General features: G+C 33.9%; 1 protein-coding gene across 10 annotated transcripts in view; it reads right to left on the bottom strand.

Annotated features, from left to right (window-relative positions):
• The window catches only part of LOC128231469 (RIMS-binding protein 2-like), a 147973-nt gene that overhangs the window by 102486 nt on the left and 33280 nt on the right, over positions 1-12207 (bottom strand). For all 10 annotated transcript variants that reach the window (XM_052944335.1, XM_052944337.1, XM_052944338.1 and 7 more), the window contains 3 exons: positions 8603-8734; positions 7942-8157; positions 836-943 (listed from right to left, as the gene is read on the bottom strand). In XM_052944335.1, the coding sequence (XP_052800295.1) occupies positions 836-943; positions 7942-8157; positions 8603-8734 (456 nt within the window). The remainder of the gene's footprint in view (positions 1-835; positions 944-7941; positions 8158-8602; positions 8735-12207) is intronic.

Below are 12207 nucleotides of genomic sequence, written 5' to 3' on the forward strand. Positions count from 1 at the left end.
TAAGTTTGCGGCAAGAAAAGGGGAACATCGTAGTTATCAATAATATTTAACTGCCAAACAGCTGATTTCCGCCTTAATCTGTTTCAAGGAAAGATGGTGTAGTTTTTTTCGCACCTTTTTGAAAATGGGATCATTGCTTTTTTGATATGGAAATTCGCCTTATTTTTAACTTAAATTGGGAAATAACAGATAGAAAAGGTAAAATAATGTGATTAAGTTTGTTCAATGGAATACCTCATCTTTTCCATACAAAAACAGTACATAAATGCACAGGGGGCATAAACAAATTATTTTTGTTTATTTAAGCCTATAATTTTATGTATACATATAAGAAAATAATTTGTTTCTGACCACTATGCATAAATGTATATAAATTTATATTTAGAAAGTAGGAATTTTATTTTCAAATTTGTAGTGCCTAAATTTAGTAAGAAAGAAACACTGAAACATCATCATCTTTCATTTACAAAAGACTGTGAGCCACAAAATTCGCAGTGTCAATGCTTCTTGCTAAAAAAAACACATAGATATCCTATATTACCAATACCCAGCCAGTAATGACCATCGACCACTGTATTATAAACTTGTACCCAGAAACACTCGCAGTTGCTCGACATTTGATTTTGCCAAATTTACATTTCTGTTAGACCAATCCGTCATATTTTTAGGTTCACCGGCTGGACCTCCACATGGAGCATTTCTGAGTATATCAATAATTAGTCTGCACTGAATGTTGCATGCAGACGAAAAGCCATTACAGCTTATCTGCATTGTAAAAGGATGAGTGAGAAAAGTAATTCGTAAGTGAGAAACACAACACGATATAAACTTGTACCTGTCCAGGTCTGGCGATGGCAAGCTGGCGTTCCATGGACAATCGCTCCTTGGCAGCATGTTTGATTATGGCAACTAGTTCCTCCTTCTCCTCGTACATCTCGCAGTTCTGAAAGACAATTTCAAACTCATTACAATCATATCAATATGCTTTCCATTTGGACTAAGAATCACCTGCAGGCGTCATCTTGCTTTCTGTCAGCCAATAAGATGCCGACTTACGAAAGAATTGTATTTGCAATGAAGTTAAATTTTGTAAGACATTTCACTGGGATTCCTAAATTGTTTCGGACATTAAATATCGTAAATTCATCATCTCCATTTTACTCATACTAAACAGGGAAAGCTCAGTGGGTAAAGAAAGCAGTTTAGCTAAAATAGAACATATGATTTTCCGCGGTGTAGGGCTGAATCACATCGTTGCTCTTTGTTGTCAATTATACCTTATCTTTAAATGAATAATTTAAACGACTATTGTTGGGCAATTCTTGTATTATTTAAATAAAAGACAAAAGTTGGTGTTGCCAATGTTCAATTTTTTACACCTTTTAAATTCATGTCATACTGAGAACCAAGTTTTCAACAGTTTTCATGATGAAATAAAAAGCTAGCATGTGATAAAAAAAAAATTCTTACACTTACTGACCAGTTCTACAACATTATAAGTACAGCTCAGATCTTTACCACTAGAAAAGAGTTTTGAAATTTCTTTGCAGATTTTTTCAGAATTTCGGAGAGCGAAGTGTTGACTTGGGGCCAAATAACGTCACTCTCGATTTGTGAGCGGACAATTATTTTGCCACTGACATTGATAGAACAGAGTAATATATTTCCACTGCAGATATATCCCTCTCTCAGGGGCTTTCTTAGACGATTTATTCCATTAACAAACATTAGACATACGCAGATGAGTCCCCGATTCACCCATCTTATACCATATAAATGAAAACTGATCGGAAGTATAATTGATAGCTGACTTAATAGTCAGCGTCTCGGCAGTTATGCATTAATTAGGCGATTCCACGACAATCATTCAATCATTGTGATTAATAAGATAATTGATCATGATATTAATAGAGCATTTACTGCACAAGATGTGACACTGAATTCATATCATTGATAATTGGAAATCGAACTGATGTATGTGCAAGCAACATATGAATTCAAATTATATTTGTCAGCACAGTTAGAGGATGCGAACCCTCATCCGGTTGTCTGGTAAGTGCAATGATTAGCACACTCCTTTCTCACCAACGCATACTGGTTATGATTCCCAGTCTGGGCGCAAGTGAATTTGGTTTGTGGTCACCAAGCCGAAAAAATTGGTTTCCACCGGGTACTCGGGTTTCCCCATAATTCAAGACCACACTCTAGGCTAACAACATGCCAACAACAGCGATTAATATAATTTTGTAACAAGAGATGTTTGTCCCCTATTATGCCCCCTCTGAGCGGCATCATTGTTGTCAGGATTACTGTGAAATCATTAATTTCGTGGGGCATTAATGTTCGTGGTTTTCGTGGGTAGGGTGATCCACGAATTTAAGATCCCACGAAATATAGACCCTTTACTCACTTTTTCAACTGCCATGTTATGTACATACTATTTTATTCGTTACAGAAGTCGCAGTATACAGCGTTTATTCCTGCATATTTTACTATTGATCATTGTTTTGTTAATATATTATATCTGCCTTGAACAAATAATAAACCAAATCAATTAAATGAGTTTTTATGAACCAAATGACAGAAGCATGTGTTTAAACATGTGCTGTTAATGAAAATCTCCAGGTTTACAAGTTGTCCGTGATGAGTGTCGGTACTCGATTTTTTTATTTAATGAAATAATTAATCAATTATATTGGAGGTTACTGAGTACAAAGTACAAAACAACGCGTTCAATATATTTATTAAACAAAAACGTGTGAATAAATATTGTAATGATCTTGTTTACTCAAATATACGCACCTTTTCGGTGCAAAATTCTTAATTGGTATTCAATGGCTTCCCCTATCTGTATTTATGATTAGGGTACATCTTCTTTTATGACCTTAATTCCCAATCAAATCGATAATTGACATGGGTAAATGCACTAATTGGCATCTCGAACCACTTTCGCGAGTGTCATAAACCGTTTGACGTAGAAGACGAAAATCAAGGGCCAGCGCGTGGAGATTATGCAGACGATCGCATATTCAATTTTTTTTTTCAAAAATGAAAAACCACGAATTCAAGAACCCACGAAATTGAATGTTTTCACAGTATTTGGACAATTGAATGAAATATGCATGGACCTCCAAATCAAGTTTGAGGGCCATGGTTGCAGGCAGTGTCAAGTTATCACACAGACAACCTTCTGCGTTAAAGGTAACTGTGACCTTGACCTTTGAGCCAATAAACCCTTAAATTAAAAGGTGTCATCTACAGGTCAGGCCCAACCCCCTAGTCAAGTTTGAGGGCCATGGGTGCAGGCATTGTCGAGTTATGACTCAAACAACATTTTCACATTCAAGGTCAACATAACATTGACCTTTGACCTGATGACTCCTAAAATCAATAGGGGTCATCTACCCAGCCTTCATGTCAAGTTTGATGATCATAGGTCCAGGCTTTATTGAGTTATAATTAGGAGAAGCTTTGTTAACTTTTTCTTGTTAAAGGTCACTGTGACCTTGACCTTTGACCCGATGAAACCCAAAATCAATGTATGTCATCTACTGGTCAGGCCCAACCTTCATGTCAAGTTTGATGACCATAAGTCCAGGAATTGTAGAGTTGGCTTCAAGGTCACTGTGACCTTGACCTTTGACCTGATGACACCCAAAAATAAATAGTGGTCATCTACTGGTCTGGCCCAACCACCAAGTCAAGATTGAGGGCCATGGGTGCAGGCATTGTCAAATTACAAATCGGACAACCTTTTTTCATTCAAGGTCACTGTGACCTTGATCTTTGACCCGATGATCCCTAAAATCAATAGGGGTTAACTACTGGTCAGGCCCAGCCTCCATGTCAAGTTTGATGACCATAGGTCTAGGCATTGTTGATTAATCACTCGGACAAGCTTTGAAATCCTTTTACCATTTATGGTCACTGTGACCTTGACCTTTGACCCGATGGCCCCTAAAATCAAAAGGGGCATCTACTGGTCAGGCCCTATATTCATGTGAACTTTAATGACCATGCGTCCAGGAATTGTTGAGTTATCACTCAGACAAGCTTTGGTCTACCGATGGACGGACCGACCGACCTACCGACCGACCTACTGACCGACAAACCGACCGACCGTCATGTGCAAAGCAATATACCCCTCTTCTTCGAAGGGAGGCATTATAACTTATTTCACAATTGTTATGTTTGTACTTAAAAATCCTCATTTGTTATGTTTTAGTCAATCAAGGGACTTAATTCAACTGATATTAGTCATTATCAGCTATTAGCCTTGTTATGCTCACGCATCCATTTTTATGAGTTGAGTTATGGGGCTTCTTAAACATCTGCATCTTGCCACTGGAAACAAGCATTGAATGATTTTGAAGTTCAATACGGTCAACAGTAAAAGTTCTTGCAAGCTGAAAATCAATGGCTGACAGACCTAGACAAGTCTAAAATAACCCAGTCAGATAACATTAAGACACAAATTTTGAAGCCAAATGAGATGTTATACACAATAAAAAAACTCAAGAAATTGTGCAATATATCAATAACACACTTTTTAAGGTATTTTTAACAACTTAAACTTGTCAATTTAAAATTTAAGTAACAAACATACCTTTGGTAAGATATCCAAGTAATACATTATTTCCTGCTATTTCATATCTTCTCACACTTTCATTGTTCGAAGATATTTTCAAATATTTTTGCTAAAATCCATTTGTTCTATTCTTTTCGTTTCCACTAATTTAGACTTTTCTGTACTACCTAACATAAATGTTCATGCTTTATGATATATATATAATAGGTGTTATGACCTATTATCACACAGTTTAGTTTTAAGAAAATATTTACTATCGCCGTTTCAATGTAACGAGTATTGTTTATCAACTGATAATAGGGAAGAAAAGTATGTAGATTAAATGTTTGATCAATGAATTTAAGATAAATCTAAAACAGCGAGTTACCTGACATTGTCATGATCTATAATAAAAATTATCATCATGGTTTTTACATTAAATGTTTTAATCATTGAATTAGATTAGGTTTACAAAAGCGAGTTTTCTGATATTTTCATAATTTATAATAAAAATTATCATCATCGTTTGTACAATAAATGTTTTCATCGTTGAATTAGATAGATTAAAAATACAACAGCGAGTTTTCTGATTTGGTCATAATTTATAATAAAATTCAGCATCACCATTTGATCATTGAATGTATTAATCACTGAGTAAGATATATCTTTAACACCAAGTTGTCCAATATTTTCATAGTTTGAAATAATATTCATAATCACTGCTTTACATTTACATTAATTGTTATGTCAATCACCGAATTAGATAAATCTTAAACAGCCAGATGTAAAATATTTTCATAGTTTGTAATATTAAATAAACACTGCTTTTTTATCAAAACGTCAATCAATGAATTAGATAAATCCAAAGTAGTGAGTAATCCAATGTTCTGATATAATCATCTTCATTATATCTTCATCGTAATTATCACAAAGTGTACATTTTTAATTTCCCACTGAGAGTAATATAAAGATATGGTATTGTCAATCACGTTATAATAGTATCATAGTCATGAATACCTTAGCAAGGTACAAATATTATCAGTAAATTTAGCAGTCATAACGAGACGAATGTCAATTTGAATAATACAAAGTTTGCTTAAGGGTAATTCAAATGAAATCCATTGTAACTGATATTTGTCTAGATTCACAAATGAACATCGAAACTACTACTACTAAAATAAAGGAAGGTAATGACTATGAAATATTACTTTATTTTTCGTTCTTCGTTACATGTATATAAATACATGTATAGTTGTTTCTTTATATATAAATAGTGTATTACCTGCTGACGATGGTATAATTAGTGTATAACAATATGGTAATGTCATTTAAGTTATGCAAGGCCAGTCAAAATGATACTTTTTATGGTTTAAATGGTACCTTAAGAGTCACTATCATTCAGAATAAAGACTAACCATAAATGAAATGGAGCTAATTTGCTGTCTTCAGTTTGTATTATTCAAACAGCTGTATGAAATGTATGCATACACACCAGTATGTATATTTTTTATAAAATGGACAATGCATGGGTGCATCATAGTTGTTGATTATAAGTATCTCCCATGGCCGAGAGCGTAAGATTATAAGTATCTTCCATGGCCGAGAGTGTTAGATAGGTTCATTCCGACCCAAGCGTAAAGTGTTTTAATCTGCGCGAGGGTCGGGATGAACCTATCGTACACGAGCGGCTTTGGTAGATGCTTTTTCTCCCACATCAGTTAAACAAAATTAAGTAAAAATGTATTTTTTGCTGGAACTCTTTTGTGCTTAGTGAAAATAATTGCGTATGGATGTGCGATAATTCGTGGTTGTCATGGATATGCGCGCAGTGATTCAGATTATGTTAATAGTCATATCGGTCTATAAATAGTTCTCAGGAGAGTGAAGCATTATTTCTTGAAAGGTTCATGGAAACTGTTTCATGGTAACATTTGAAGCGAGAAATAATTAATAAGCTGTTGCCACAAGATAAGGTTTCCATGATGCTACAGACGACAGTCTTCAACAAGGGAGGTAATTACAATGCTGTGACCATTTAAAGGGAGTTCCATACGGGCATTTTATCTTCGCCCGTGGGCAAGATTATAAGTATCTTCCATGGCCGAGAGTGTAAGATAGGTTCATTCCGACCCGAGCGTAGGGTGTTTTGCGGAAACAAGGTTTACCGAGTTTCTGCAAAACACCCTGCGCGAGTGTCGGGATGAACCTATCTTACACGAGCTGCTATGGTAGATGCTTTTCATCCCACCTCAGTTAAACAAAAATAAGTAAAAATGTTTTTTTTGCCGGAACTCTTTTGTGGTTGTCATGGATATTCGCGCAGTGATTCAGAGTATGTAAATGGTCTGTTCGGTCTTTAAATAGTTCTAAGAAGAGTGAAGCATTATTTCTTGAAAGGTGCGTGAAAACTGTTTTCTAGTGACATTTGAAGCGAGAAATAATTAACTCGCGTTCTAAATATTGCCACCAGACAAGGTTTCCATGATGTGCTACAGACGACAGTCTTCAACAAGGGAGGTAATTACAATGTGGTGACCAGTTAAAGAAGTTCCATACGGGCATTTTATCTTCGCCCGTGGGCAAGATAAGAATATCTAGCACGGTTAAATTAATGGATCTACTTATCTGAGGTGGGAAAAAAGAATTTCTAGCATGGTTAAATTATTGGGTCTACTTATCTGAGGTGGGGAAAAATTTTGTTCTTTTATTTTCATTTATAAGCAACTGCTGTGTACAGCTGTCAGTTCATCAGTTATTATCCCATGTCTCTGGTGCTTACTAAAACCATTTGCTAGTGTCTGACACTTCTAAATCAATAGTTTAAATCATTTATGACTGACCCTTTAAAAAGGCTCCCTTTGTTGTAACCCTTTATGTATGTACCAGTTTTTTAGGTAGTCACATCCAATCAGATTTAGTTACTATTACTACTAATAAGTTTTTAGTCTTCGTATAACATTCTCAAAGTTAAAGCTGCACTCTCACAGGTTGAACGTTTTGACAACTTTTTTTATATTTTGTCTTGGAACTACCCAATTTTTGTGAAAATCCATGGAAGGCAGTGATATAAGACTGTTGACAAAAATTTAGAACACAGATTTTTATATAAAAGTTCAAAAATTGATGTTTTATGCCTATTTCTTAAACTGTTAGTAAGGGTTTAAGACATAAAACATTAATTTTCGAACGGAAATATAAAAATCTTCTATCTGATCTTTTGTCAGCAATATTATATCATTGGTTTGCAGATATTTGCGCAAAAATTTGCTCTTTCCAAGACAAAAAATAAAAAAAAGTTGTAAAAATGGTAAATCTGTGAGAGTGCAGCTTTAATGTGATCATTATTCCTCATCATATTTCTATCAAATGTATACCTCAGGTCCGAGGAAGTCCGCATTACTAAGTGAATCTGCAAGCTCCTGACATTTCTTCCGCAGGTCCTCGATTTCTCGGTCTTTGGAGAGCATCTGTTTGGCGTGTTCAGAAAGGTCCTTTGCCCGTTGCCGTGCAAACAGTTTCTTCATCTGATCCTGAGAGTGAACGCCCACTTGTCCCGCCCCCTGGCTGGCTGCAGCCATCTCTTTTGCTTTCTGTACAGTGAAGAGAAATTATTGAATTATTGAAGAACAATTTAAAAAAAATAAAAAAAAATAAAAGCTGCATACAGATGCCTGAACTCTTGTTAAATAAAGTGGAATAGCTTCAAGAAATATATGTCCCAGCATTATTGAACTTGTTGTACATTACAAGCACAATATCATTGCGTATATGTATAATATGTACCAAGTTTTGTGTCAATATGTTTTACATTTTCTTCGGGATTAAATTCGTTATATGTTTTACAAAAAGTTATTTTTCCATTCCTCCCTTTCTTATTTCAAACAGCAGAAAAATGAATGGATAAATTATATAATGTTGTTATATGAAAGGAAATATACATATCTTTGATAAATTACATTAATTTTTATTCCGTGTGCAAATCTAAGGGAAGAAACCCAAATACATCAACCTTCAGTACCCACAAGAGTTATCTACCTTAACATTTTCCTGTTGCAGATGTTTTGCTTTCTCTTCAAGTCTTCGGGCGATGGCTGCCAGTTCTGCATTTCGCTTTTTGAGGGTTTTGATTTTCTCCTCCAGAGGCTTTTTGTCATCCTGTTTCCGTTTCTGAAAAAAAAAAAATGTTTGGAAATGATAAAATAATACGGTAGTAAGAATACTAATTTGCGGGGAAAATGCCAGAACAACAAAAACAGTTACAAGTTGTAGTGTAGAAATCTTCTGTACATTCTGGCAATAGTAGAACTAGTTTTTACATTGGGAGAGAGAACGTCGATGAAGTGGTAAAATCACATTGTACCTGCTGTAGCCATGATAACAAACAGTCTCAAGGGTGAGTTCAGACCTAAGTGGCAAAACCGTATATCAAATGTTGTAACTTTCTTTCTTGTTGAATTTTGATGATGAAATTGCTGAATATTACTACTCACATAAATTTTTGGTAAAATGATAGGAATAAAGATGATTCTCTGTAATTTAATAAAAGTGCTTTTCAGAGTCTGTGTCAAATCTTGGACTTGAGACTGTTTGTAATAATGGCTTCAGAATGTTATTACTTTAAAATGGTAAAGCAAACTAAACATATAAACACATATGAACATAACTATCAGTGTGAAATGTTCTACTGATGTTCAAATTGAGTCCACGAGTCATGCTTGCAGGAGCAAATAATCATTCATTTTTCCCAGCCATTCAAGGGAAATAACTGCACAAGTATTTAAGCAAAAGAATTGTCATAGGGAACATGTATTCAATTCTAGGTATATGTTAAAGATAAATTTTGGCGCCAAATCTACAGATAGATCACTTTAAGCAGGCCAAGGTAGTCCGCTCTATTTTCTGTAGATCGTCAATATTGTACTCTAACTGCTGTTTATTGGTGCAATCGTCAGAATCAATGCAAATAAAGTTGATGAACAGAAATTTTGAAAAGTACTCGAATGTCATTTGCCCACACATAAAATGCATCCACAAAGTATATGCTACCTTTTACTACTCAAACAAGGCAATGGTTGATAATTAGGCTGACTGAGTTATACTCTATGAATCTTTAATGCAATCGTCCGGGTCAGAATCGATTTACGTAAATTTTATGGTCAGAAAATTTGAAAAATCCTTAAATGTCATTGGTCCACACAAAAAATGCGAACACCAATATCTTTAACAGTTTTAAAGTAATTGCCAACCACTGTCAACTAGGAGTTAAAAATACCCCGGTTACAACAATACAGAAAATAAACAACCTAAAAAATAAATCAATTAAAGTTCCCTTTCTGTTTCTGTAGAATAAATCTCAAATGACAGCATTCAGTTTAAAATTGCATGTCTTTAACTTGAAATTAATTTTAATTTCAGCCACGAAAAATTAAATACTCATAAATTTGATTAAAACCCTTATCCCTGGATGTGATAAATCATCTTTATTGCTTAAAATTTTCTCTTTTTTCTGCAAAAACGTTGTCGCATAAATTCTGCAGAAAATTATATCACGCTGATTAAAGATGCTTTATAATGGATATTGAAGACAGTACCTTTGACATGTAACTTAAGCCAATTATAATCCAAAAAAAAGCCTTAAATTATGGTTTTAAAGTATCGGATGTACAAATATGATTTTCGTTCATAATTTTAAATTCTGATGCCTTGTGATCCCATTATAATAAGGCTGTTATCATTTGAAGTAAGATTTATTACTGACTATATTAATATGTAAAATAATCTGATGAAATTACACAAATAATCAAGTTATTGCAGTTTGTATTTTTTATATTTATATTCCAAATGAAAGCAAAAAGGGGAAATGCCCCATTTTGCAAAACGGCAGGGCAAAAAACACCTGTGATATTTTTTTGAGGTATTATCTTATGTCCATTCTTTCGCTTCTTACATAAAACCGCTACAAAACACACCAAAATAATATGTGGTCAACCGGTATCCAAAATTCGCATAAATGTACATCAATTTCCTTAAAAAGGTAATTACCAATTTAAAATAGTACAGGTTGATAATGTATGTATACTCGTATAACTCATTTGACTTAAATGATAAAAAAAAATAAAAAATATATATAAATAATATATATATTTTTGAAATCTACCTATGTTGTGCATTTTTAAGTTACTTCAAATTTCTTTTGAGATAAATTTTCTTTTTATTTTGTAAGTAACTTTAATTTCATGAGCGTTTTATTAACTGCTGACATCAGCAATTCCATAACATAACAAATTTAAAACTTCTCTGAATAATACTGTCTATAAGTGCACACATGTCATGTGTGTAAGAAGTATGTAAGGACAAATATTGGATTCCCGACTTCATAGACCACTACACTATTACAGCAAAATATCTCCCAAATATATTGATGCTGTATTTGGAAGGTCTTGGCACTGGCTGCAAGTCTGAGACAGTTCTAGCATATGAGAGATTTATTTCACGATTCCAGACACTCCAATACTGTAAATGGTGTTAACCTTTGCAATGTTTATTTGATTGTTTTTTTTGTGATTTTTGATTTGTGAACATTTTTGCAAGTTCATTGCATATTACTCGCTGCCAAAATTTAATGATATGAATTGCTTCTTTATGAGTTTAAGGAACAAGGTTTTTTTATAGATTACTTTTGTTTGTAACCCACAACGATATGAAATCACAAATAAGAGCGAAAATAAACCCCACGCAAAGTAAACACAATGTACAGTATTACATCAATACATTTGTCTGGCGCTGTCTCCGAAATGACTACATAAAGCAAACACTGTAACATTGGGGAAATTAACATGGCAAAGTTTTACCAATTCTAAAACAAAACAATAGCTGCCTTGCATTTTCCTACATTTTAACTCCTGAAAATTGTCTTTATTTGTCAAATGAGACGGTAAATTGACTATGCAGTGAGTTTTTAATGTGATACTGTTTTATTTAAATTTGTTCATGTTTAATTTCTTTTGGACTAAAATAAAAATTGAAATTTTGTATTTTTTGGCTTGTATTGTTAACTTTTTTCTACTCTCACCCATGATATTCCCAACAACAACAACTTCAATAATGGTCGAGGTGTCATTATAAACAAGGACATCAAATTCACTGTTAACTTTGGTGACCCAGGGGTGAAACATTTTTCACATTCCCGATGTAAGCGATACCTTTTAGCAAGTTGAGGGACTGAAAATGGACAGACGATATGACACTGTAAAGTATTGTTTAAACCAGTCTCCTCGCAAAACATGATACAAGATGACAGGCCAACGGCAGCAACATAACACCAACATTGTTAACATGATACATTTTTCACCTATATTTCACTGCATTGCCTCAAATTTGTCACTCTGAGCTTAATTATAATAGCTACTAGAATGTATAGATAATTGTTGAAACACGTGTCGCTGAGAAAAAAAAACATATTTCCATTAAACTTTATATTTCCATGCATTAACCTTCCTTTACTGATATATTGATTCAGTTAGAAAGCAAATAATTAAGTATGGATAATTAATTCCCATTATCTTCTACAATTTCATTCAGTAGGGCAATTTACTGTCCTAATTGAGGTTAAATATATGAAAGTATTGCAATAATGATAA

This window comes from Mya arenaria, chromosome 4 (genome assembly GCF_026914265.1).
Source record: "Mya arenaria isolate MELC-2E11 chromosome 4, ASM2691426v1".
Classification (NCBI taxonomy): Eukaryota; Metazoa; Mollusca; class Bivalvia; order Myida; family Myidae; genus Mya; species Mya arenaria.